General features: G+C 45.1%; 1 protein-coding gene across 1 annotated transcript in view; it reads right to left on the bottom strand.

Moving 5' to 3' along the window:
- Positions 1–23,235, bottom strand: part of A2ML1 (alpha-2-macroglobulin like 1) — a 47,366-nt gene extending 24,131 nt beyond the window's left edge. The window contains exons 1-17 of the mRNA XM_033172949.1: positions 23,056–23,235; positions 21,098–21,281; positions 18,756–18,912; positions 16,149–16,169; positions 15,779–15,938; positions 14,851–14,935; positions 13,892–14,024; positions 13,417–13,531; positions 12,239–12,348; positions 11,392–11,559; positions 9,493–9,729; positions 8,525–8,585; positions 7,517–7,662; positions 4,734–4,883; positions 3,136–3,306; positions 2,519–2,609; positions 2,231–2,372 (exon numbers count right to left, since the gene is read on the bottom strand). Coding sequence (XP_033028840.1) covers positions 2,231–2,372; positions 2,519–2,609; positions 3,136–3,306; positions 4,734–4,883; positions 7,517–7,662; positions 8,525–8,585; positions 9,493–9,729; positions 11,392–11,559; positions 12,239–12,348; positions 13,417–13,531; positions 13,892–14,024; positions 14,851–14,935; positions 15,779–15,938; positions 16,149–16,169; positions 18,756–18,842 — 1,877 coding nt within the window. The 5' untranslated portion in view covers positions 18,843–18,912; positions 21,098–21,281; positions 23,056–23,235. The remainder of the gene's footprint in view (positions 1–2,230; positions 2,373–2,518; positions 2,610–3,135; positions 3,307–4,733; positions 4,884–7,516; positions 7,663–8,524; positions 8,586–9,492; positions 9,730–11,391; positions 11,560–12,238; positions 12,349–13,416; positions 13,532–13,891; positions 14,025–14,850; positions 14,936–15,778; positions 15,939–16,148; positions 16,170–18,755; positions 18,913–21,097; positions 21,282–23,055) is intronic.
- Between the last annotated feature and the right edge of the window lie 3,422 nt (positions 23,236–26,657).

The following is a 26,657-nucleotide window of genomic DNA, read 5'->3' as shown; positions in this document are numbered from 1 at the left end:
GTTTGGTTGGTTGGTTGGTTGATTGCTTTTTACTGTTGATATGTTTGGGGAATACAGTGGTACCTCAGTTTACGAACTTAATCCGTTCCGCAAGTCTGTTCTTAAACCGAAACCGTTCTTAAACCGAGGTGCGCTTTCCCTAATGAGGCCTCCCGCCGCCGATGCCCTTCCACCATTTGGATTCCATTCTTAGACTGAGGTAAAGTTCGCAAACCGGGACACTACTTCCGGTTTTGCAGAGTTTGTAAACGGAATCGTTCGTAAACAGGACTGTTCTTAAACCGAGCTATCACTGTAGTGTAAGACTTGTCAACTTATTTGCATCGTTGTTTGCATAACTGAAACAAAAACAAGATTGTCCATAGGAAAAACTGAAACTGATTCTTTCATGCTGAGGCCTCCTATTTCACCACTCTGGGGGTCTGAAGAAAAGCAGCTGGGCACATGGACAAAGACCATGTAATTTGGCCCTTAGATGAACACGACCAGAGATCGCATAAGACCTTTTGATGCTCGAGGCAAATACTGGCACCTGTCATTCAGGAAGTTCAAATATAATGATAGATTGAATCAATGACAATGCACTTCCTTTTTGGGGTATCCCAAAACCTGCCACCTTGTAATGAACCACCTCCCCTTTACCTGGTAGGGCTGGCCTTGACAGATTATGGGTAACCTCACAGGTGGGAGGTGGACACTGATAGCAAGCTAAGTTGTTCCTGGATAAACGGAAAATGAATACTGGAGAGTCTTCCCTATGTGTGTCCACCCCAGGTATACCTATTTGGAAGTACCAGCTGTATTGACTTTTTGTTTCCAGGCAAATATGTTTTTCTTTGCACTGAATGTTAAGTTGCCCATTTATTAGGTTCCGTCTTACTGAAGGGCAGTGTAAAATCATTGCCAAACTTGATGTGTTTGCATGAATGGCTTTTGTAGCAAGGTCAGGAACCTGGCGTGGGAGGACAGGGTGGGTGGGAGTGGATGATTTAACCCTTTGCCCCCCTCCCCCTATAGCTATTTGAACGAAGTGTTCCCATTCGTAACAACTGAATGCAAATAGCAGGGGCAGAGAGGCTGCAGCAGAACCCCAATCTGGATCAAGTCCCTTGCGAAAGTTCCCTTGAGCTGCATTTGGTAATAGGAGACGGGAAGGGAAAAACCTCCCCATGCTTTGCAGTCCCAATAAAAACCGAGTCCCTCCATGCTTTCTATTAAATAAACAAGCAAACCCAAAACCTCAAATGTGGTTGGCAGCTGCACCTTTAGCATCATGTAAGGCCTTAGTATTTTCTGGAGTTAGGACAAGCTGCAAGAAGGATGAGTGTCGCCTTCATATTTTCTTCTTCCTTCCTGATATGTACCATGAGCAGTGCTTTTTTCTGGGGAGATGCAGGGGTACGCATACCCCTAAACATTTTGTGCATCTTTGTACTTTTGTCCATTTACTGTATTTATTTCCCCCAATTTGAACAAGAAAATTGTGATTTTCTTGAGTCAAAATGAGAGTACTGTACCCCTAAACATTTTTTTAAGGAAAAAAAAAAGCACTGACTATGAGCATGTACCATGGAATAGAAATACGAGCAGAAATCCCAGTATTGCAGGAGATGTTTGGCTGACATGGGTGGCACTGTGGGTTAAACCACAGAGCCTAGGGCTTGCTGGTCAGAAGGTCAGCGGTTCGAATCCCCGCAACAGGGTGAGCTCCCATTGCTCAGTCCCTGCTCCTGCCAACCTAGCAGTTCAAAAGCACGCAATGCAAGTAGATAAATAGGTGCCGCTCCGGTGGGAAGGTAAACGGCGTTTCCGTGTGCTGCTCTGGTTTGCTAGAAGTGGCCTAGTCATGCTGGCCACATGACCCGGAAGCTGTACACCGACTCCCTCGGCCAGTAATGCGAGATGAGTGCTGCAACCCCAGAGTCATCCATGACTGGACCTAATGGTCAGGGATCCCTTTACCTTTACCTAGTGTTGCCATATTTATTTCACTTAAAACTGGGAGAAATGTAATTTAAATGCAAGATCTGGGAGAAGCCCATCTCAGGAACATGGGCATAGCCAGGATTTTTGCTGGGGGGTGGGTCAGTTCTTTTGTGGGGGGGGGGCAGAACCTCAGTTTGCTATGTATTTTTATTGATTTTTATTGATTTTTTTGGGGGGTAGAGCTGCCCCTCCCTGCCCCCCTTGGCTACGCCTATACAGTACTCAGGAATTAATCAAAACTTACTCAATATTGTAGAGCTTCCAGATCCAGGTCTCAGGGAAGTTCTGACGGACTTGAGCATCGACGTCTGCGTCAGACGACCAAGGACGGGATTCAGATGCGAGGGCCGGTCTACTTCCTGGCTGCATGCCTGCTCCAAGCAACCCTGTTCCAACAAAACAGAAATGCTTAGACCTCTGCCTTGAAAGAATGGGGCAAAATAGAAGTGTGGCTAAGCCTTCTGCCAAACCACCTTCAACATGGTAAGCACAGATACATATACCAATAATCTGGAATTGGAAACCTCCTTACTTGAAGCAACCATGCCATAGGGAGAGTAGTGGTGCCTGCATGTTGCTGGCTTCTTTATTTTGTTGTTTGACAAGACTTTCAGTCCCATAACCTGTCAGTGGCGAGAGAGACCGAGGGAAGGAATTGCATTAGTTGCGCAGCTCAATGGTGGCAGATTTTTTATACCTTCTTCCATCTATCCACAAAGCACACGTCTTCCTTTCCCCTCCTCCTCCCATTCTCTAGGGTTAGAGACACACACGATTGCTTAAAGGCAGGCATCCCCAAACTGCGGCCCTCCAGATGTTTTGGCCTACAACTCCCATGATCCCTAGCTAACAGGACCAGTGGTCAGGGATGATGGGAATTGTAGTCCAAAACATATGGACGGCCGAAGTTTGGGGATGCCTGCTTAAAGGGATATGAAATGAAAAATGGGTTGTTTCCAAAAGGGAGTTTGCTGAGCAACCTCAACAGCTGGCGTGTGCCATTTTCACACAGGTTCATCATCAAAATGCCGGCCTGGTTTTGTTTAAATTTAATCTGGATGTGGGAATCCCTGAATGCTGTTCAGTGCCTCTTCTTCACTAACTCCCCTATTCCAGTTGAAAACTGCATACGTAATAAAGGGCACTTACTTGGAGGAAACTGAAGAAGTCCACCCCACCATCCTCAAACCAGGGTCTCCAGCTGTAGCGTTTGTTCCTCGCCAGTGGCATAGGGTCGCTGATTGGTCCTGGTCCATCACAGCGATCGTACTCGGTGACTTGATAAGGATACCCTCCTAGGAAATAGAACCTGTCATACACCTGCAAAGGAACACATGGCGTGTCAAGTAAAAGGATATGAATGAAGTTGCTGAGGGTAGATATGAAAAGATCTATATCAGACGATTCTAAACCACCAAAGAATAAATCACAAGTTCTCATATATTTTCCAGAACTTACAACTGAATAACCAAATTCAATTTCCAAAGTTACACCACGTGGATCTGGAGATGAGAAAGGAGAAGGAGTAGGTCTCCAAACTCCTAGCAGCGGTAATGATGAAGGGATCGAAGGACAACGGGATGGGGAAATGCCAAACTCTGAATGTGATGAGGATACTGATGCAGTTTCAAAACTGGATATCAGGAGTTGTCAGTGACTTGGCAGAGGAGGAGGAGTGGTGGAGACCACCTCCCCATCTTGACCCTTCCAGGGAGGAGGAAGAGGAAGACAGTATAGACTTACAATAGTGGTTTGCAGGAGGTCACAGCTCAGAGGCAGATGAGGGGGAAAGTTGGGAAATAATGGGAGTGGAGGAGGAGGCAGAACCGGAGCAGCAGCTGGCTGACACATTGTCATTAGAAAGCATTCCAAACCCTCCATCTCCCAGAACAGGGTGAGCCTTAAAAGTAGGAGAGCAAAGAGCTCAAAGACAAAGGGCATGTAGCAGCACCCATGGAGGAGATGATGAGAATGACGAATGAAGAAGTGGGAGAGACAGGGTGGGGTGGGGGTGGAGATTCACTCGGGACAATGCCACTATCCAAGAGGCTAAGCTCTATGGCCTCTCTCTGTAAAGATTGAAATAAAAAAGGGCGGTAAGAAACTTTCCCTTGTCTTTATACTTTCCTGGCCAGCCAGCTGGAAGCCGCTGACAGCATCCTGACAGGCGCTAGTAACGGCATTCCACTAGTAAGATTGCCCTACACTGGAAGGACAGTGCAGCCTTGTGAATCCTCTGATGGCGAGGAAATTCAGCAAATGCTCATTTATGGAGAGAGGGTGCCCCACTGATGCACTACATCAAAATAATACACGGACACTTATTTTCCAGCCATCTACAGGGGAAAAAGCAAGTGGGTGCAAGTGGGTTTTTTTAAAAAAAATTAAACAAGAGAATGCACTAGCAAGTGATATGCTACTGCCCAGAAAAGAACTTTGGGTAGAAAGACCGCCATGGCTAGGAAAATGCTCCTGGAAAACTTGAGAAAATTTCTCAAGAACGCCTTTCTCTGTGCTCCTCTCATCTGAACCTGATGCACAAATGCCCAGGAATTGGGGTGGAAAATTCAGCAGCTGTTTTCTTAAGGAGTTTATTTTCTCATCCCGTGAATACACACACACACACACACACACACACACACACACACACACACACACACACATATATATATATATAGGGGTACAGTGCATAAGTGCCCAACGCTACCCATCATATCTCAGTTTCATTCATTCTCTCTCTGCCTTACGGTTGTGTTGGTGAGGTCTCTGTCATTCCTGAGGAGCAAGACACTTTGGTCCACAGCCCGAATGGCACACAGTGACTCAGGTGTTGCCTTCAGTTCAAGGTCGATGCTTGTTCCAGGAAGCTCCTGCTGCTGAGATAACCCCAGGCTGACCTGCAGAAGTGAATGCTGAGAATCAGAAGTGCCAAAACAAAGCAGGGGCCATAAAACTATAGACAAGTATTTACCCAGCAGACAATCATGATACTGTATTTTAGAATGAGCAACCCAGAAAACATCTGTCTGACTCAGTTGTGGCACTGGTGCATGAAACTTTCTCTGACCTTTAAACGTTGTGTTAAATATATGCATTTAATCTGTATATTATTTTAATTCTATGAGAGTTTGATTTCTTTTTCACAATTATCCTTTATATCTTTTTAGCTCTGTGTGTTTTATCTGTGTTTGTGTAGGCCACCTTGAGTTCCAGTCTGGAAAAAAGGCATGATATAAATGAAGAAGAAATGGTGATGAGATAACATTTACTAACGGATTAAGACTGGATAGACTATTTTTACTTACTCACATGAGAAAATGCGCCTCAGGGAGGTCCCTGAAGTCAGGAGATCTCCCTGCCCCCAATAAGCTCCCTTTAATAACACTTAATTTTCCACAGTGCTACTTTAGGTTTGCCATATTCCCAAAAGCAAAAATCTGGACAAAGTTTTTGAGCCTTTGAGGGGGAACACCTCTCCCTGCCCCCATTATGTTTTTAGGCTTTTTAATTTTTTAAGCTTTTTAATTTTTAATCACCCTACTTGTCATTCGTCCAAGTTATCCCAGACATTTTGCCAATTTGGCAAAAATCTGCCTGGACGTCATTTCCAGAACCTGATTCCCAGATGTGTCTGGGAAAATGCAGACGTATGACAGCCCCAGTTACTTCCTTCCTTCCTCCCCCACTCCCGTGTGTATTAGTCCCAAATCATATTTCTTCCATTCATGATTGTAGCTCCTAACACCATTCCTTGCTCTTTCACTGTATGAGACATAGGGAATTACAACTGACTTTCCACACTGCTGGGGGTACCGCACTTTGTGAGTCTGGACATCTTGCTATGTTCTGTCCACACTAGTGGATGTGACACACATGCGTGGGTGGGAGAGGGGAGGAAATGAATCATCTGACCTGAGCACCACTTTTTAAAAACCTTACCCTGCCCTGCCTTAAAAAAAAAAATTAAAATCAAGTTTCCATGTGCTTCAAGGCAGCGGTGTACTTGCAAAGGGGTACCTCAGATCTCTCCTCCCCCATTTTCTGGGTACGTGATTGGCGCATGAGAGCCCACATATTCCGGTTATTCCCCCCCAGTCATGTCTGATGACATTCAGTTCTGCTGCTTGCCATCCACACCAGTAAGTGGGTGTTGGTGGAATGTACCTGGGCTGTGGCTTTTGTCCCTTCCCACAAAGGAAAGCAGGAAATTGTAATGTCATAGGACACTCAGATCAGCTCTGCTATCAAAGAAAGGATTTAAAAACAGAGCTACCCTTTGTTTTTCATTTAAAAAATAACCCGGAGGTCTTGCACAAGAGTGCAAAAGTGATAAAGAGGCCTTGTGCAAGACCTCAATATCAAAGGGGCGTCGGGGGGGGGGGGAGCCAGATGTACAGCCTCTCAGATAATTTCTCACGTTTACAGTGTGCAGATCTTGAGAGAAAATCTCCTCTGAATCAGGAACACAGAAAGCTGCCTTACAGTAAGTCACACCATTTGGTCTATCTGGTTCAGCACTGACTGACAGTGGGCCTCCTGAGTTTTAAGGTAGTAGTCTCTCCTGACCTTAACCGGAGATGCTGGGAATTGAACCTGGGAATATTTAGTCCTTTGAGGCAACCAGTGAGAATAGTCTCCCCCCCCTTTTGTAGTGGAGGCCACTGGAAGCAAAATTGGCTTGTTTGTGCTCAGGTGAGGAGCAACTGGAAGTAGGGGTGTGGTTTTACAGGCTAACCGCCAAAATGTCACCACACGTGTGACAAATTCTCCACACAAAATAAACACTAGCAAGCTTCTACATCAGTAGTGACTAACAGATGCATAACAGGCTGTGGTGGAATCTAGACACATATTTAAAAAATGTCGTGAAAATGCCTTTTTAAAAAAACATTTTGGAAAAAATATACTAAATTCGCCATAGCTCACCATCGCCATCTAGTGTCACATTTGTATAATGCACTATTCAACACACTTAAAATGTTTTATTTGCAGCTGTATAGCCAATTCCTATGTTTACTTATTGGGTTTTCCTAGGACTGGTTCAAGCCATTTTACTGCCTGAGGAAGCAAATTGTGTCCCAAGTCAAGAAGATACATAGTACCTCCCACAAACACCTCTTCCCCTTCCCTGGCAGTAAAAAGACAGTACAGTAATAATATATTAAATAACTAACAGCTTGCTGCCCTTTGCGTCAAGAGCCTCAAGTCTGCTTCTGCCTGTCCACACATCAGAGATATTGTACTGGACTTGAGGAAAAGGGGGCGGGGATATTTTCTATGGTCTAAAATACACAAGCAGTATAGGGGAAACTCTCAAGGTCAACAATCCGGTGATGACATCGTGCGGTTGTCCCATAAAAAGTGAGTGATGATTCCAGAGTAAACACTTCATCTGCAAAACATCTGCTAGACTAGACGGAATGATTTCTGCTGTCTCTTTGATTCTGAACGCACTCCGGCATGTCACTCTAACACTCTCCTTCTTGCTGGTACTCTGTTAGTCACTAGGAACCATGGCCTTGCAGCTCACCTGGTTTTTGAAGCACATGGATACTTCAAAGCTGACTTTGTCTGCAATGGCGCCTCCATCGTGGAAGAGAGAATAAACGACCAAGGATGGTTGTGGTGCAAAGTCGGAGGTGAAGGTCAATGAAATGGAGAAGGACCCTTGCAGACCTGAAAGGGGGAGGCAGGTTTCTGAGTGGAGGAGTCAGTCATCAGGATGACTCCTTAATCCACACCAAACCCCAGACTTTCCCTCCATCACTCTTTATTCTCTCCCTCCGCCTTCACAAGGCATCTTCTTTAACTTGCCCCCCCACTCTAGTCTAATATAAAATATAAGTGTCTCCCCACTTACATTCCCAGGTATTTTCCATATAATAGTCTAGTGGGAACACCATCTAAAAAGCCAAACTCTGCCAAAAACTCACAGAAATCCACCAAACTCCACCATAAACGCTCCCTTCAAACCTCCCCCCCCTCTCTTTAAAATTTGATTTAGTTTAATAAAATAAAATAAATTTATTTAACATAAAAAGAGAATCTGAAGTCTCCTGAACTTCCCTCCTCCCCTTTGTAGATCCTTATATGAACCTTTTCCTCCTGCATCTTGTCTATTAATCCAAATCTTTTAAATCTCCATTATACCTGAAATTCAACATTTAACTACAAGTGTTATTGCAATCCTACTAATAATTTTAATTGTTTGCAATGGTTTTTAAGGTAAATTATATATTTTCCCCATTCCTTATTAAAATTTTGGTCTTCCAAACCTCCTTTCTCAAACTCCAACTCTCCACAGGCTTCAAAGTTTGGTGCAAAGACAAGTGGAATTGCAGTTGCAAAGGTTCCTGGAATTGCTAGCAATTTTCCCCACTCTTTTTACACAATTTTTGAAGTTTTCTCATTATTTTCAGGCTATCCCTCCTCGCTCCTTTTTACAGTTTAAATCAATTTATTTAACTATTTCCTGTATACCCAGTTGTGTGCGAGTCAAACATGCAGAAGTGGGGAGGGATTTGACAGATAGACTTACCTCCACCATTGCCACCCACATTCTTTTGTCCATGCATAAGGATTTTCCCCTTTCCTGTCACCTGGGGAAGGAAGAGGCATATACAGAATGAAAACTCAGGCGGCAGATGTTTTGATGCCATAGACATTGGGGCACTAGTGTGGAAGCAATGGAGGAAAGGTTCTAAATGGCCTCAGCCCTGTATACCTGAAGGAGTGTCTCCACCCCCATCCTTCAGCCCAGATAGTGGGGTCCAGCTCCAAGGGTTTTCTGGTGGTTCCCACACTGTGAGAAGAGAAGCTACAGGGAACCAGGAAGAGGGCCTTCTCGGTAGTGGCAACCACCCTGTCAAACGCCCTCCCGTCAAATGTTAAGGAGATGAGTCATTATATAACATTTAGGAAACATCTGAAGGCAGCCCTGTATAGGGAAGCTTTTTAAGGTTTTTGTTGTTGTTCAGTTGTTCAGTCGTGTCCGACTCTACGTGACCCCATGGACCAGAGCACGCCAGGCATGCCTATTTTTCACTGCCTCCTGCAGTTTGGCCAAACTCATGCCAGTCGCTTCGAGAACACTGTCCAACCATCTCATCCCCTGTCGTCCCCTTCTCCTTGTGCCCTCCATCTTTCCCAACACCAGGGTCTTTTCTAGGGAGTCTTCCCTTCTCATGAGGTGGCCAAAGTACTGGAGCCTCAACTTCAGGATTTAAGGTTTAATGTTCTACTATGTTTTTATATATTCTGGAAGCCGCCTAGAGTGGCTGGGGCAAACCAGTCAGATGGGCGGGGTATAAATAATGCATTACTACTACTACTACTACTACTACTACTACTACTACTACTACAGTCCTGGAAAACATTCCAAGACCTGAACCAGGAAGGGTGAAAACTGAAGTCTTGTCCTCTCTCTTTGGCCACCTAGTTTTGGGTTGTTGTTGTTTTTTTGCCTTGCCAACTGTGGCACCTTCTGTCCTCAGCCAGGATGCTCACATAATAAGAGAAGGAGATTCCTTTCCCTTTGCCTTCTTCTCCAAGATCACTGTCCTTAATGCTGTAATCTACTTGAATCTCCTGCGCCTGATTGCAAGGCAGCACTCCTGGCACCCGCCGGACTTTCACAGAGCTCTTTGCCGTGGTGTAGTAAGGCTGCAGATAGAGGAAAGCGTTCTGGTAGTACTGATTGATTTTCCCTGGTTCGTACACTGGATCCTCCAGATGGAGTCTTCCCTGGGAAAGAGATACAGTTGCAGCCTTTAGTTAAACAACCAGTTAAAGTGACTGATCAAAAAAGCTTTTGACTACCGACCAAAAGACTCCCTAAAGAATCAGGAGACATTTGGAATCTTTAATTTTCATCTTAAAAATCTTAACGTCTTAAAAGAGGCATTATATACTTCACTCTCATAATGAGGGAATGCTGCACATAACATTGATGGCACAAATAGAAATCATGTTGTGTGTTTAAAAAAAAATTCTAGGTTCCCCTCCCCTATTATTACCAGGAGACAGCACACGGGGAGGAGAGATTTAAGCGCTTGCCTCCCCATCCTCGATCTCTGAATCCCTCCCCCCACCCACCCACCACCCATTGGTGTCAACGGAAGATCCCCAAACGATAATTGTGCTTTGGGCGGGGGTGGTGAATGGGGAGGGAAGGTTTAAACCTCCCCTCTCCATATGCTGTGATTGTGATAACAATCTGGGGTAAGGGGGGGTGTTGCTGGTCTTTAATTTACCAAAAAAACACACACACCCAAACCTTTATTGCTAATCATTTGGCACATGAAGTTAAGGCCTAAGATTAGGAGAGTGTAGCTATGTCACAGCAAGCAGCACCTAAAGCCAAATTCAGTATGCATTTTTTTCTTCAAAATTATTTTTCTATTCATATGTAAATGCATACAGGGGGGTTATTTAATTGATTGATTGATTGATTGATTCAGGCGACAGCTGTAATTAGATGCTTGTGTCCGCTGCAATTTTTCTGCAGAAAGAGGTGCTGGAATTCACCATGAACGCCTCCCTCATTCTCTTTGAATGGGGAGCCCACCTGAGAGGTGCAGGAACGGAGTTCCGACTCAATATAAGTTTGATGCAACACTACCATCTGCTGGGAAGTGGGGGGAGAAGCCACGATCACACTTCAGGCCTAGAGCATCTCTGTCCCAAAATGGCTTTGTAATGTATTGACAATGCAAGACCCATGTTGCACAGAGAGTGCTCCTTCACGGTATGTCTCCCATCTGCTTCCTCTTCCATAAAGCACCACAAGAGCGGCTTACAGGCGATTTAAGTCTCATGTATAAAGACGATCAGCTCCTGTTCCTAGCTCCTCCTCCTTTCCCACCCACTTCTTAGCGATTCCCTTCCTGCATCTGATCCCCTGCTAAGATATCCAGAGTGGACTCTGCTCCACCTGCCATGCTTGTCTCATGTTTGGCTGCTGGGGACTTGTGCCTTGTTCTGCTTACTTACTGCTAGAAAAACTGGTTAGAGTTTTGTGGTTTATAGAGTGTTAATGAAATTTTGATATCATTGCTTATTCTGTATTTTAAACCATACACATTCTGATTTGGGGGGGGGGGTCTATAGCAGAAAAGTGACATAGGAATAATTTTTTGCCACCCTAAACTGCATTGCATTAATTATCTTCCACGTGTGCTTTGTCCTCTCCTGATTAACAGACAGTTGGAAGCAGAAGCTAGAAAAAATGCCATTTGTCCATCAAATAGTCTAGGAGCTGGAGCAAATTCCAAGCATTGCTTTTCCATTTGAGATTTCTCATGGAAACAAGGATGTCTGGAGAGAATGTTTTTGAAGTCTTGTTCTGAAGCCATGCCTTTGCTTTTTGCTACGTGGTGTACAGAGAATGCAGAGCGTTTTCCTCACCTCCAGAGAGACTCTTCCTCCTTTCCACGCTTCTGTGTCTAAAGAAAACTCAGCTATGCCATTGCTGTCAGTAGTAAGCAGCATGTTGGTCTGGTTGTTATTTAAATTAATTACTAAGAACACATTGTGGTTCTTCAGGATGGAGCCGTCTCTTTGCAGTGCTTTGAGCTGTGGAGGAGAAAGAGGAAGAGAGTTGAGATTTACTTACATCACTGAAATTATCCACGGTTGCTTCTCAGCTGCCTCACGACATCAGTCATAGTCTTCAAGAAACATTTAGAAAACAAGTCCTCTGTTAGAGGGTTTAGGTGATAGATCAGATGCAAAAGAAAGAGGACTTTCAGAGCAAAGAGAATCTTCCCAAAATGGGGGAGAAGTTGGGATTTCTCTCCAATATATAAAATTGTAATGATGTTGTCACACTGCAGTTTGCTCAGCCACAGACAGGTGGTTTTGCAAAGTCTAGTGTGGTGAGCTGCTGAGCTGCTAGGAGGGCGGATGACACAGGTGTGGCAAGAGAGGAAGAGGGTTTTAGAGAATGGAGATACACACCCAGGTGAGATGAAGAGGAGGGAACTGGAGGATGGAGACGCAGGCAGGGAAGTGGCCCAGGACAGCAGTCCAAGCAAGCTGAAGAAGTATGGCAAGGTCTGAGGCAGGTGAGATGTAAAGGGAGAGGTATGAGGGGTTGGCAAGGGATAAAGGGATGGGTGATTTCACCAGGTATAAAGGGAGGGCAAGGAGGTTTGGCAGGAGAGTGTTTGTTTGAAACCATGTGGTCAGTTGAGCTCATTTGTAATACAGCACCAAAAAGTACTAGGAAGTTCTTGAAAATTATAGGAATTACCTTTCCCCTGAAGGGATAGCCTTGATGGTAGTAATCATCTGTCTCCACAAAGTTCATAGATCCAGCTTGATCAGACATATAGAATTGACGAGCAACATTTGCTTGTACTCCTGTAAAAAACCAACACAGAAAACCCTGCCTAGCAGTGTCGGATATTTTTGCAAAGTATAACACAGCATGCACACATTGTCCTGGGGAATGAGCTCCAATATTAACCAGAATACTCTGCAATCCTAACTGATACAGACCAGAACTAGTCAATGATGGTTGATTATTCAACCATAGGTAGTAGAGACCTTAGAATACTGGCACTCAGTAGATGCCAATGTATGGTTATTTTTCTGTCTTTTTTAAAAAGGTTGGTTCCAAGCATTCTGTTGTGCAACCAAGAAACAGAAACTAAGACATGGCTTTGCAGATGACAGGGAGAGAGAACACTACTTGTCAATAGCCCTATTCAGGCATAAGTTCTCTGTGTTGAATCAACACGAGGGTGGGGGAAAGGAGAGAGCAGGGACAAGCTTGATAACTCCGCCCCCTGTTGCCATTTCTTGCTCCATGGTTTGGAGGGCAACCATTTGCCCAGCGAGGAGCCTGTTCCACACAGGGAGGATCATCACTGTGTAACATAGCAGAACCTTTTCAACACATAAGACAAATGCCCAAGTTGGGCCAGCAACTCATTGTTGGCATTCATTTGTCTCAATCGTCAGGGGTGAAGTAAACAGTGGCACTAGCAGCACCAAAGTGACATCTCTGGGGCACAAGCCTGGGCAGTGTGTATGGAGGTCCTGGGCTGCCCAGACAAGACTGCCCTCTTAGCCTTGCTGCTGTGGTGCAAAGGAAATCAGAGCAATACGTTTGGCACCAGCTTGGTTGCAGGAGTTGTCAGAAGGTACCATCTGACCGCCTTAGGGACTCCACTCTAGATTTGTGTGGGGTTTACTCCTTAGCCCTTTCTTCTCCTGAAGGTTGAGTAGTGTACATGGCCCTGTGGCCTCTCCTCCACAGATAATCTTGCTTTCCTTTAATCGTGTTCTCTCTCTCTCTGTTGGGTGAGGGTGTTCCCCAAATCACAAGCGGATTTGAAAGGAGACATTTCCTTTGCCCAGTCTCTCACCTGCACTCCAACACACACACCCTTCGCCCCTCATATCCCTGCAAATACCAGAGTTTACCTGTTCCAGCTTCTTCCAAGGAGGCCTCCACATCTATGCTGTGGCTGTATTCGTAGCTCGAAGGTCTGAACTGTGACAATTCCACGGCAGCAGAGAAGCAGCCGGTCCTGTCAGTCTGAAATAAACAGTCAGTGAAGGTAGCTAAGATGCCAATCATTGGCTTCGGGAAAGAACACAAATTCATGGAGCCTTCCTCCTACTCCTCAGAAGGTTGTTACAGATTTGGGGTACTAGAGTCTATCAGTGAAGAGTAGAAATTAATGAACGTCAGAATCTAGCTAATAATTGGAGTAATGAAGAGAAAATTTCAGGCAAGTGGAAAAATACAGGCTAAGCTTCCTTTCCACCTGGGATGGCACATTTATGGTTTTTGGAAATATCAGGTTATACCTGAGCCCACTCATTTACACTGTCCTCCAGCCCTAGAGCTTTTTCTCTCCCAATCATACCACCAAACCCTCTTGACCACCATTACCTGCCCTTTGAAATCCTGGCAGATGTCTGTAGGCGCTGGAGCTGTTGTATCTGGTGACCTCCAGAAATAACGGTAAGCTTTCTGGCACAAGGATATTTGCATTAAACCCTGGACAGGCTTGCCGTATGTGTACCTAGAAAGGGGGAGGCAGGGAGTAGAGATAAAAACTCTTGTCAGTCTCCAGCCATTACTCTTTATTTTCCTTTTTCTATGTGCTGTACACAAGCCTAGAGCGCACAGAAACGCCGTTTACCTTGCCGCCGGAGCGGTACCTATTTATCTACTTGCACTTTAACGTGCTTTCGAACTGCTAGGTTGGCAGGAGCTGGGACCAAGCAACGGGAACTCACCCCATCGTGGGGATTCGAACCGCCGACCTTCTGATCAGCAAGCCCTAGGCTCTGTGGGTTTAGATATTGTAGATAAATGTAAATAAAACCATATATCCTAAAAACACCACAGTCTCAGCTGAGCTTCATTCCAAGGAAACTGGACCCTGGAAAGCACTGGAACCCCCTGGAGTTGCTCCTTGTTCAGAGACTGGGGAGCATGTGCAACTATCAGATTTGCACAAAACCAGGGAACTGCAAAAGTGTGTGCTGAGAATTTACCATTGCCTGACTGTGTGCTTTTGTGCACTTCCTGGGAATTTAAAAAACAAAACAAGGTGCATGTGCAGCTTGCATGCCCTATTGGTATTTAGACGGCATAATAAAATCAACAAACCAGAAGAGAGAGACAAACACAAAAGTGAACGCCTACGGGTATGAACAGGAAAGACGAAAATTGCTTCTCATATATAAGTTCAAATACTTGCAGGTGTGGACTACTCACTCCAGTCTATTTCCAACAGAGAAAAAGTAGATAAGCAGCTAAATAATGCTCAAATGAGGTCATGCCCCTTGTTTAGCTCTGCTCTGCCCTCCCAAATAAAGTGATGGGTGCTCTGATATATATACCTGCCACAGACTTTTAGAGGAAAGTTGCTGTCTGCTGAATAGATGATAGTAGGCTGCACAACCACCACTTCAAATTTGCGAATCACTGGAGAAGAAGCAAGAGAAGAGACCGTTACATGGCACACCATGAATCAGCTTGAAGAGAAGGTGTGTTGGCATTTGGCATGTTTTAAAGTGGGTTGATTCAAACTGTTGCCTTTCCTTTTTACGAAGGAGAAAGAGAAGGAGAAGAAGAAGGAGAAGGAAAAGGAGGAGAGGAGTTTGGATTTGATATCCCGCTTCTCACTATCCTAAGGAGTCTCAAAGCGGCTAACAATCTCCTTTCTCTTCCTCCCCCACAACAAACACTCTGTGAGGTGAGTGGGGCTGAGAGACTTCAGAGAAGTGTGACTAGCCCAAGGTCACTCAGTAGCTGCATGTGGAGGAGTGGAGACGCAAACCCGGTTCACCGGATTACGAGTCTACTGCTCTTAACCACTACACCACACTGGCTCTACTAAGCACTATGAGCTTAGATGTAGAGGCAGTTAACAGGTTTACATGCATTCTTTTCCAGACTGACATTTTCTAATAAGCAGACTCTGGATTACTTCACCTGGGCGGTTTTTATGATGCTGTTATGGAGGCTGTGTTGCGGAGGTAGAAAGGACTCCGCAAAACAGAACTTCTTCATCCTGCATGATGCACCATCTGGCATCAACAGAGTCTGAACTAGAACCATGGCTTAACATGTACCAGGTGTGCCCAATGGAACATTACCACCTTTAAAGAGGCTTTGTTCACCACGTATCAGGCAGGTAGGCTCCCAAATCAGTGGGTAGCGTTTTCAGGCAGATGTTGCCCCCAATATCTGCTGATAGAAACTGAATTCTAACTACCGGTAGTGATGAATGAAAGAGACAATGCTTCTCCAAAACTCATTTCATACCATATTCAAGCACTTCAAAGCTTAAGGAAGCCTTCCCATGATCCACGTTGATTGTGTAGGCCCCCAGCATTGGTTCAGCAGCCAACTGGTAGGACAGTTGCACAACCCCATTGTCTGGTTGCACCTTATTCCATTGTGCAATTCGGTTGCCTGCAGGATCCTGCAACCACAATTTTAAAAAAACAACACATGAATTATTGCAGCACATACCCGAGTACCTCCTAAAGGAGGGCTTGGAAGCATCTTTGAAAGGGTGGAAGTTCTGCAACCTCCTCAACCTTCTCCCCTGCCCTCCACCACACATTGTGTGTGTGTGTTTCAAATTACAGTACATCTGAAGAAGATCCCTGGGAAATGTGAGGGTGCTCACCTGCAACTCCACCAGCTGATGCTAAAAAAGAAAACAAGAGGCAATCCCTTTAGTCTCCAGCAGGAGTAATGCATCTAACTACAATTCCCATCCTACAACTCATCAAGTTAGGGGAGGGGTTGGAAAATCTGTGGCCCTACAGATGTTGGTGCAGTGCAATTCCTACCATTCCTGACCATTGTTTGTGCTGGCCGGAGCTGACAGGAATTGGAGTCCTGGAACACTGGGAGAGCTGCAGCTTACCCACTCCTGTAGACGCAAAGGATGAGCAGGTACCTTTAATTACAGATAAGGGATTTATTTTTTTTATTTTTATTTTTGCAAACACAGGTTGCTAGGCAGGCAGAAAGGAGGAAAGGCATATTCTTGCTCCCCCACTTCTAATATCTGGAGTAAAATGGCACCCCAGTCTCTACACTCTGTGATTTTATGCCCTCTGGGTCAATGAATCCTACCCATTCAGAAACTTCCTGAACATCCCATGCTGTTGCCATAGCTACAATGTCACGCCAAGCAACTGAAGATTCCCTGTTTAGCTTCCCTAAAGCTGCCAGGTGTTTGGAAAACTGAGCACAGAGGATCTGTTGAACTTTGTTGGAGCTTTATTGGATTCTACATCTGGTGCGTGGGAAATAAAATAAAATAAAATAAAAGCCATTTGGGAGGTTGGTTCAACCTTCCTCTCATTCCTATCACTTATGAGCACATTGTCAGCTCGTGTTTCTAGCGACTACCAAAAAAATCCCCTTACAATCTTGCTGTTTTTGGAACTGGGACAGAAAGAAAGTATGCAAGAAAGAGCTGAGCTCTCTTTCACTTAAATAAAAACTCTGAAAAATCCCCCAAATCTGATGGATTGAGAACTCCTCAATGCACCGTCGATCATTACATGCAAGCAGGGCCATTTTAAAGGGATCGGCTGCCGTGGCGCGACGATCCCCCGGCGCCCCCGGCGTGCTGCCTCTCTGCCCGCCTCCCTCCCACGCTGGCCGCCCCTCGGGAGGGGGGGTGGGCAAGCGGGGGGTGAGGGGCGTGGCACCGGAGCGGTGAGGGGCTTTGCGTTCCAGCTGGGGCTCCGGAGGGCGGGCGGCTTGCAGCTCGCCCGCCGGCACGCGAGCGCCCGCCCGCCCGTGGGGGCGGGGGCGGGTTGGGGAGGGGGCCAGCACCGGTATGCCAGCAGGCTCGCGGGGGCGTCCCTGGGGGGCCCAGCACCCTGGCGTGCCACGCCACCCAGCCCCTATGACGGGACGGCCCTGCATGCAAGCACAAGCTGCTCTCAGAGCAGACTTTCTTTAACAAAAGCGGCTGTCAAGAGTTTTGTTATGCACAGATTTGTTGCACTCATCACTAAATACTTTTGTACTCAGGTGAGGAGAAATATAAATGGTGGAGGAGAAGTGCCCTGCCCAGGTCATTCCCATCTTGCCTTGCTTATTCCTCCCCACACGCCCCCTCCTCACCCTGTTCACATTTCTCACCTCAGTAGGCAATGGCATGAATCCTTCATCCAGGGTGATGATTCGAAATTGCACTGCAACAGAACAAATGCACAAAATGATCCTCTCAAAGTGCAGATCTTACTAGAGGGCCTCGTTCCCCACAACAGTGGGAGCCCAAGGTATCTCTCCCAGCCTGCCATCCGCCGGTCACGATTGTTCTCATCTTTTTTCAGCTGCCCCAAGCCTCCTGTTAAGGCCCCAAACTCTTCCAAGGACATCATGCCCAGTTAATCCGACAATCTGCCCAATCGCTTGTCTCTCAGGACAAGGGCAAGCACAGTTCTCTTGCATTGCCAGTGGCCCTCAATGGTACTATGTTGGCCATTCTTGGCCTTCTTGGTAGTCACGTCCGCCCTGTGGAATGCCCTCCCTTCAGATGTCAAGGAAATAAACAACTACCTGACTTTTAGAAGACATCTGAAGGCAGCCCTGTTTAGGGAAGTTTTTAATGTTTGATGTCTTACTGTGTTTTAATGCAGGCATAGGCAAACTCGGCCCTCCAGATGTTTGGGGACTACCACTCCCATGATCCCTAGCTAACAGGACCAGTGGTCAGGGTTGATGGGAATTGTAGTCCCAAAACATCTGGAGGGCCGAGTTTGCCTGTTTTAATGTATTGAAGGGGCTGGGGTAACCCAGGAATTCCTCTGCAGCTTGTATTTTCCCTTCATATTCTCAAATAATCAAAGTCCTACCAGTTACAGGTAGCTAGCCGTGTTGGTCTGCCATAGTCAAAACAAAATAAAAATAAAAATCCTTCCAGTACCACCTTAGAGACCAACTAAGTTTGTTCTTGGCATGAGCTTTCGAGTGCATGCACACTTCTTCAGATACCATTTATTGATTGTCCTACCATTTAATGATTTCTACAATTCCCTAATAGAGTCTTTTGCCTCATATCTGTAACATGCTCCAATGGAGATATATATAAACACATATATTAGGATTATGCACAGCTCTGCAGTAACCAGTGGTGTCATGGCACCAAAATTAAGGAGGGCTGGTATACCCTCTTTTACTATCACATTACTATCAAAAGTGCCTGCCACTAGCCCGGTTTACATATTAAGAGCCAGTCCGCCAGGTCTAGGGACTCTTTTCTCCTTACCCAGTTGTCCTGGAGAATAGATGGGCTTGTCCATCTGCAGAAAAGTGCCACTTTCCGCTTTCTGAATAAGAACCTGCTTCTGCTCATCTATCTTCCCCTGGGCATCAGAAAGTCGGATGGCAGCAACTTCCTCCGTGCCATCTGCAGGGGGTGGTACCTGGTTTACACAAGTCACTTAGTGTTAACAGGATTCCCCAATCCAGGAAGGGTTAAATGCATGTATTTGAAAGGGAAGGGTGAATGAAAGAGCAGGAAAATGGAGAGAATGGGGCGGTGGAGGAGGGCAGTGGCGCACACAGGTCAAACCCTCCTCCCCACAGATGTTTCCTATTGTCCTGGACTTCTAACAAAGGACAGCATGACGGAGAGACCGTATCAGGAAGAGAATAGGCAGGATCCAGTAATCTGAACAGTGGACCTCCATGTGGGAGCATGATTTAACTATTGCGTGTTCCATCCCTGAATGGAACTCAAAGCAGCATCTATGGGGTTGTTGCAGTTTAGCCTTGTCAAGTAGGCTGAGAGGGAGGGAGATTGACCCACAACCACCCAATGTATTTCATGGATGAGCAGAGCTGTGAACCGGACACTTCTACAGCCAAAACCAACACCCTTATCACCAAACCACGACGACTTCCCCAATGGCCAGAGCTTTGGCTGTCACAAAAGGCATTTCCGTGTGTGATTTTTAAAGTACAATTGCTGTGTCAACCTGTTTTGTGTGGTAGACAAAGCACTCCATGTTTTAAAGGGCTACCGTGCCTAATATTAAAAACTTGTTTCATTCATTCTCAGTGTGTGCTGATGTACATCTTCTGCATCAACTTCCACATTCCTGCTGAAAACTTTTCTATTCCACCAGGCTTATGCAAGCAATTAAGAATATTGACGCGGGTGGCGCTGTGGTCTAAACCACAGAGCCTAGGGCTTGCCGATCGGAAGGTTGGCGGTTCGAATCCCCGCGACGGGGTGAGCTCCCGTTGCTCGGTCCCTGCTCCTGCCCACCTAGCAGTTCGAAAGCACGTCAAAATGCAAGTAGATAAATAGGTACCGCTCCGGTGGGAAGGTCAATGGCGTTTCCGTGCACTGCTCTGGTTCACCAGAAGCGGCTTAGTCATGCTGGCCACATGACCCGGAAGCTGTCTGCAGACAAACACTGGCTCCCTCGGCCTATAGAGCGAGATGAGAGCCGCAACCCCAAAGTCGTCCGCGACTGGACCTAACGGTCAGGGGTACCTTTACTTTTACCTTTAAGAATACATTCTTCAACAACGGCTAATTGATGTCTGCTTTTAACCTTTCAATGGTTTTATGTTTTCATTCCTGTAAACCACTTTGATATATATTTTTATGACACAGAGGAATAAAGATATTTTAATAAATAAATAAATAAATAAATAAATAAATAAATAAATAGGATTTATATACCACCCAGTAATAAAAGTTGTCTGGCTGAACTGCTGGTTCTGCCTCTTTTGTTGCTTTGTGTTCAGCCTTGTGTCACTGGATGTGGAAAAGAAAGAGTGAACCCTTTTGAAGGGACACTCTTTGAGCAGCAAGGACTCATTCCCTCTGTGGCAGGAACACCCCACAATAAAATAAAATAAAATAAAATAAAATAAAGCCCTACCCCTAGCATCTCTTCAGGCAAGCGCAGACTGGAGTGATAGGAGACTACAGTCTATAGAATGGGGTACAATTCAAATAATTACAGAAGGAAGCATGTAAGTGGCAGAAGGCTGCCACCTCTTCCTTTCCTCAGGTTAGTGTTTCCACTACGCTCAGTCAAACTGAAAACTTTTTTTTCTGCCCTCTTAGAAGTTGGACTACAAAAATTCTAAAAACGCTCCTGAGCAGGTGGAATGTTCTGGTGCATTCCATGACATCACACCAGCTCAGCTAATCAGTGTCAGAGGTGAAGCCGCATGGTATAGATTAGGGGTGGCCAACTTCCAAGAGACTGCGATCTACTCAGAGTTAAAAACTGGCAGTGGTCTACCCCCTTGGGGGGGGGGGCTTCAGGTCAAAGTTTCTGAGCTTTTTTTAGGCAGGAAAGACCTGTTTTTGGTTGTTCAGGTCATTTTACGGGTACAGGGCAAAGACATTGAGTTGTTTTTTTAGGGGAGCCAAAGTTTTATAGCTTCTTTGGGGGGAGCCAGTGATCTACCACAGACGTCCAGTAATCTACTGGTAGATCACGATCTATCTGTTGGACATGCCTGGTATAGATCAAAGGACACCATTCTGCACAAGCACAGTTGATGCTTCTGATTCATACTCTGTACTTTATTATTATTTTTCATGCATTCAGACCAGATTTACTACTGATATACATCACTCACTGTGAAAGTCAAGCACTTCAGCTGTTTCTCTTGCCATCTGAATCCATCCAGCAGAACGTGGGTCTTGTTCTTAGTCTGCAAGGTGATGCTGAGCACTACAGGTGTTTCCACATCACCCAGGTCCATGCACAACTTATCACTGGATGGGTAGTTCAGACGGGCTGGAAGGACCAGCATGTATTTCCTGAATGCAGAAGATGAGAGGGAGAGAGACAAGAACAAGAACATAGCTTTCTTTAGGGAGACAGATTATTTGCAGGCAATTGGTCTAGTTATTTGCACTCCAAAGGGCATTCCTGCCTGAAATCCAACACTCTGCCTTGGTGTAAAGCACCTTCCTATGTTCCTATGATGATTTTGCACATGCTGGTTATTGTTTATTGTATTTTAATTTTTAATTTTATTTTAATGTAACTCAATCAATAATCAACCTTTATTGGCATGCAGAGAGTGGGTCAAAACATAACATTGGCCTCTGTTCACAGATAAAACTATACAGGCATAGTAAGGTTAAAAAGTAGTGGGTCCAAATGTTTGATCCCCATGCTGAAAGAGAGGTTAAATTGTTCTGACTCTTACAGGGTTTATTGAATTTCTGTGGGCATGATAGTATGGAGAAAGTAGCAGAATATCTGAGCAACGCCGTGAAACTACAGTATCACAAGACTTGAGTGGTACTCAATGTAATTTATGAGTCATCTTGGAAGGATTTATATTCTGAAAGGCAGGATAATTAATAATTGTAACTGTTATCACAACAACAAACAGAACAGCAACAGCACCTGTACTTTCCTAGTTGCAAGACTCTCCAGATAAACAGATTTTGTGCAGCAAAGTTGGGGAATGACAAGTGCCTGTCCAAGGCTTCAGAGGAGAGCTGCTATGAGAGTAGCCAATGCTCATCTTGGACCAACAGTCTGATGCTATAAAGCAGCTCCATGTATTAAAATGAACTGGAGAATGAACAAAGCTGTCCCTTTATTAGAATTCTGCTTAGGAAACTGCATTTACTGCTTTTGTCTCAGGGGTCCATCTGATTGGGCTCAGCCACACTCCTCCTTGTGCTGTGCCTAGAAAGCACAGGTCCAAGTGGTTTCCCCCTTATGCAACTTGTTTCCAAGGGAAAACCAGCTCTTTAGTGATCAATTGGAACAAATGGCAATCCAGGAAAATGTGGATTGCTGTTTGCTCTGATTGAGCGCTAAAGAGCAGTTTTCCCCACGGGACAAGAGGCAGTGTGGAAAAGCCCAATGAGTCTCCAGCATTGTGCCTACTTGCTACATCACTGTTCTCCAGCCTTGGGAGTATTCTTCAATGTTGGGTCTCCGCATGTTGTTGAACTGCAACTCCTTTCATCCCTGCCCACTGGCTAAGCTGACTGGGGATGATGGGAGTTGTAGTCCAAAAACATCTAGGGACCCAAGGTTGAAAAACATGATGCAGCTACATGATTGGACAACACATAACGGACAACCCACCTCTTTTGATAATCTCCGTTACAACTTTTGACTTCCCTCAGAAAGTCTTCTAATGTTTAACTCAAATGGGAACCTCCAAATTTGCCTCCAAATGCTTCAACAGCTGAAAATTGGTAGCAAATCTACTTTTCTTTGTCATAAAATTCCACTTTGAGCTTCCTCTGAGAAGACTTTAAGTTGCTCCAGGAAAGGCAGCAACTGTTACCTAGGATTCCCTCTTGGTTAACCTCACTCCTTCGCTCTCATTTGCAGGCAGGTGCCTCCTTCAGCCCTTCTGCTTTTCCTTTCTTAACCACTGGTGCAAATTTCCATCTGTTCTTTTCCCTAGTGATACATTCACCCTAACAGCCCCCTCCCCCCCACCCAATACACGGCTCTCACAACTCTGACTTCATAAGGACCAGCTTCTCCCTCCCAGACATGTCCTCTATAATTCTGTTTCCCTGAGATCACAGGTCCTCCAACCACATAACAACTTACGGGATGGAGTCATCTGCACCAGCTAACTCGAGGAAGGGAGCAAGGCCGCTGAGGATGAGGAAGAGCCACATATTTGTGGACACCTGCCTGCAGGGGGCACCCCAAATATCCAAGCAGGAACTTGGAGAAGGAGGGAGGACTCGACGTCTCCCTTAACTTGCTTCTCAGCTTATCTGATCCTCATTTTATATCCTCATTCCGCCTGGCGTGTGACTCTCAAGTGGCCTCTCTGCCCAGCGTTTAAGAAACATGATCCGGAGGCTCACACAGAGAACAGGGAAGGAAAGTCAAATACAGCAGGTGTGAAACAAGCTGGCTTTGGGACAGAAGCAGGTGTGTCCTGAGAAGCTGGCCAGGCCACTTACTAACATGCCCTTTTCTCTTTTCTCTTTCAGAGCATGGAAATACCTATGCACTGCAATGGTCTAAATGTTTGTGCAGTATACATGGAAGAACAAAACCCCTAGATCATGGGTAGGCAAACTAAGGCCCGCAGGCCAGATGCAGCCCAATCACCTTCTCAAACCAGCCCACGGATGGTCAGGGAATCAGCATGTTTTTACATGAGTAGAATGTGTCCTTTTATTTAAAATGCATCTCTGGGTTATTTGTGGGGCATAGGAATTCGTTCATCCCCCCCCCCAAAAAAAATAGTCTGGCCCCCCACAAGGTCTGAGGGACAATGGACTGGCCCCCAGCTGAAAAAGATTGCTGACCCCTGCCTAGATGTTCAATGGTGGGCTTGCTCTTACAGGTCCAACATGGACCCCCTTTTCACCCTAAGCTCTCAAAGATCCACCTGACACCATGCCTTGCTTCAGGACAGTTATGCCCTTCTCCCTGCCTTTCTTGCTTTGCTTTTCGTGTGAGGGCTATGACAAATGTCACTCACTCTCTTTCCTTAGGCGTTTGATAGAGGTGCTTCTTCTACTCTTTGAATCGACATGTGTATGATTTGCTACCTGCTTATATTGTTGCTTTGTTGTCCAAAGCAGCTTCCATATACAGTCGTACCTTGGAAGTCGAACGGAATCCGCTCCGGAAGTCCGTTTGACTTCCAAAACATTCGGAAACCAAAGCACAGCTTCTGATTGGCTGCAGGAAGCTCCTGCAGCCAATCGGAAGCCGCGGAAGCAGCGCCGGACGTTCGGGTACCAAAGAACGTTCACAAACCGGAATACTCACTTCCGGGTTTGCAGTGTTCGGGAGCCAAAATGTCCGAGTACCAAGGCATTCGGGATCCAAGGTACGACTGTATTCTGTCACACTCATTTCATGTAATAAGCCAATCTTTCTTTATACCTCTTGTGAGTGAACTTCTTGTGGGCATAAGGTTAAGGGCAAGCACATATTCAAAACAAACGCATTTTAAAACTCTTAGCAAAAGGTTCCAAAACTAGTTGTGGATGCAGGAATGCACGTGAGTGCTGGACACATGTGTGGGTTCAGACTCACACTTGTTACCACCCTATTTCTACTGGGTCAAACACATGCTGGAAATGTAAGGAAAAATAGGGCACCTTCTACCACATGTGGTGGACCTGTAAAGTAGTAAAATAATTTTGGGAGATGATGTATAATGAACTGAAAATAACTTTTTCTTAAAAAACAAACAAACCTGAAGCTTTTCTTCTAGGAATTGTAGGTGCTGAAATACTAAGGGCCCAGAATAGACTTTTTATGTATGCGACCACTGCTGCCCGGATATTATGAGCCCAGAGATGGAAAGAAGACACAGTCCCTACCAGAGAAGAATGTCAGATTAAACTGATGGACTCTGCAGAAATGGCAAAAATGACCTGAAGAATTAGGAATCAGGAAGATCAAAATTTTAATAAGGAATGGGAAAAATATATACCGGTAATTTATCTTAAGAAATCATTGTAAACAATTAAAATTATTAGCAGGACTGGAATGACATTTGTAGTTGGATGTTGGACTATGGTTGTAAGGGAAACTTAAGAGAATTGGATCAAAAGAGAAGACGTAGGAGAAAAAAGTTAACATAAGAACCCACAAAGGGGAGGAGGAGAGTCCATGGGAATTTGTGGAAGTCTCTTTTTGTTTTGGTTGCTTGATGATGGTTTGTAAATTCGAAAATTCAAAAATTAAATAAATTTATATATAAAAAACCACACACCTTATTTCTACTGAATAAAATGCCTTGTACTGTGGCTAAGAGGAAAGGGCACTAGGTCTTTTCATGTGTCTGCCAAGTGTCCCACTTTACAGAGGGTGGTCCTCTATTTGAAGGTGTTCTCTATTTGTTCAGTCCAAGTCTGGTCAATAGACTAAGCAGGCACAGGAATCTCCTGCTGCCTTCCCCACTATGGTGAGACGTATATCTATTCAAATTTCTATTCTAAATTGGTGCCTATATATTATGATATGTAGATCGCAGTCCTTTAGTTTGGCAAAGCATAACTCTTTCCCTCTAGCCTTCCTGTTTGGGTCTGGGCTGGTTTCTCTCCTAAATAGATGTAGTGAGCAGTGCATGTTATGCATGAGGGAATTCAATGAATGAATGACCTTTCTGGTTTCACTAATGGCACCACAGAAAACAGAAGCCAGTGTTTTCCCTCTCCCTCAAAGAGAAAATGATAGGTTACATTAATAGGTGGGATGTGAAAGAATTTGCATAGGGTTCTTGACCCACAGCATTTTCACTTATCACCACTGAGGACTTGTTTCTGCAGGCTATTATTTCAGGGTGTTAGCTACTGGGGTTTCTGAGCCATTGTTTGTTTACTTTTAGATAAGGATCAGGTGTTTGTGTGGTCTGTGCTTTGACATTTAGGTCCAATCATTTCTGCTGCGTTAAAATTAGCCGAAGTCACCCAGCGGCTGAAGGTTTCCAATTCATATTTCAGTATGCAACTTAAGCTGCTTGCATGTTCAATAGGTCAGGCACAATTCCTTCTTTGTAGATGCTTTTGGTTGCTTCAATGGGCATCATTTGCAGAAATGCCAACCCGATAACGTCTTATGCAATCTGCTGAAACCTTTATATTCTGTTAACAAAAACTTTAGCATTTCATGGTTGTTTTTGAATGAAAACCCTTCACAGACAATACTCAAGTGCCAATTAATTCTCTGAGGCCGATTACATGTTCCTGTCAAAGTCAGGAGAGGGGAGCCAATGGGTCTCAAACCCTTGGTGACTTAGGGACTTTCCCTGCATGTGAAGACAGGCTTCGGCAGGTTGAGTGAATGAGACCAATAGGAAATAAACAGCTACTGTATATGACTTTTAGGAGACACCTGAAGGCAACCCTGTAACGGGAAGTTTTTAATGCTTGATGTTTTATTATGTTTGATATTTGCTGTGAGCTGCCCAGAGTGGCTGGGGAAACCCAACCAGATAGGCAGGGTGTAAATAAAAGAATAGTAATAGTACAGTCACTGGAAGGACAGATCCTGAAGCTGAGGCTCCAATACTTTGGCCACCTGATGAGAAGAGAAGACTCCCTGGAAAAAACCCCTGATGTTGGGAAAGATGGAGGGCACAAGGAGAAGGGGACGACAGAGGACGAGATGGTTGGACAGTGTTCTCGAAGCTACTAACATGAGTTTGGCCAAACTGTGAGAGGCAGTGGAAGACA

This window comes from Lacerta agilis, chromosome 16, assembly GCF_009819535.1.
Source record: "Lacerta agilis isolate rLacAgi1 chromosome 16, rLacAgi1.pri, whole genome shotgun sequence".
Taxonomy (NCBI): domain Eukaryota; kingdom Metazoa; phylum Chordata; class Lepidosauria; order Squamata; family Lacertidae; genus Lacerta; species Lacerta agilis.
Note: the sequence above shows the minus strand (reverse complement) of the source record. Positions and strands in the feature narration are given on the sequence as shown.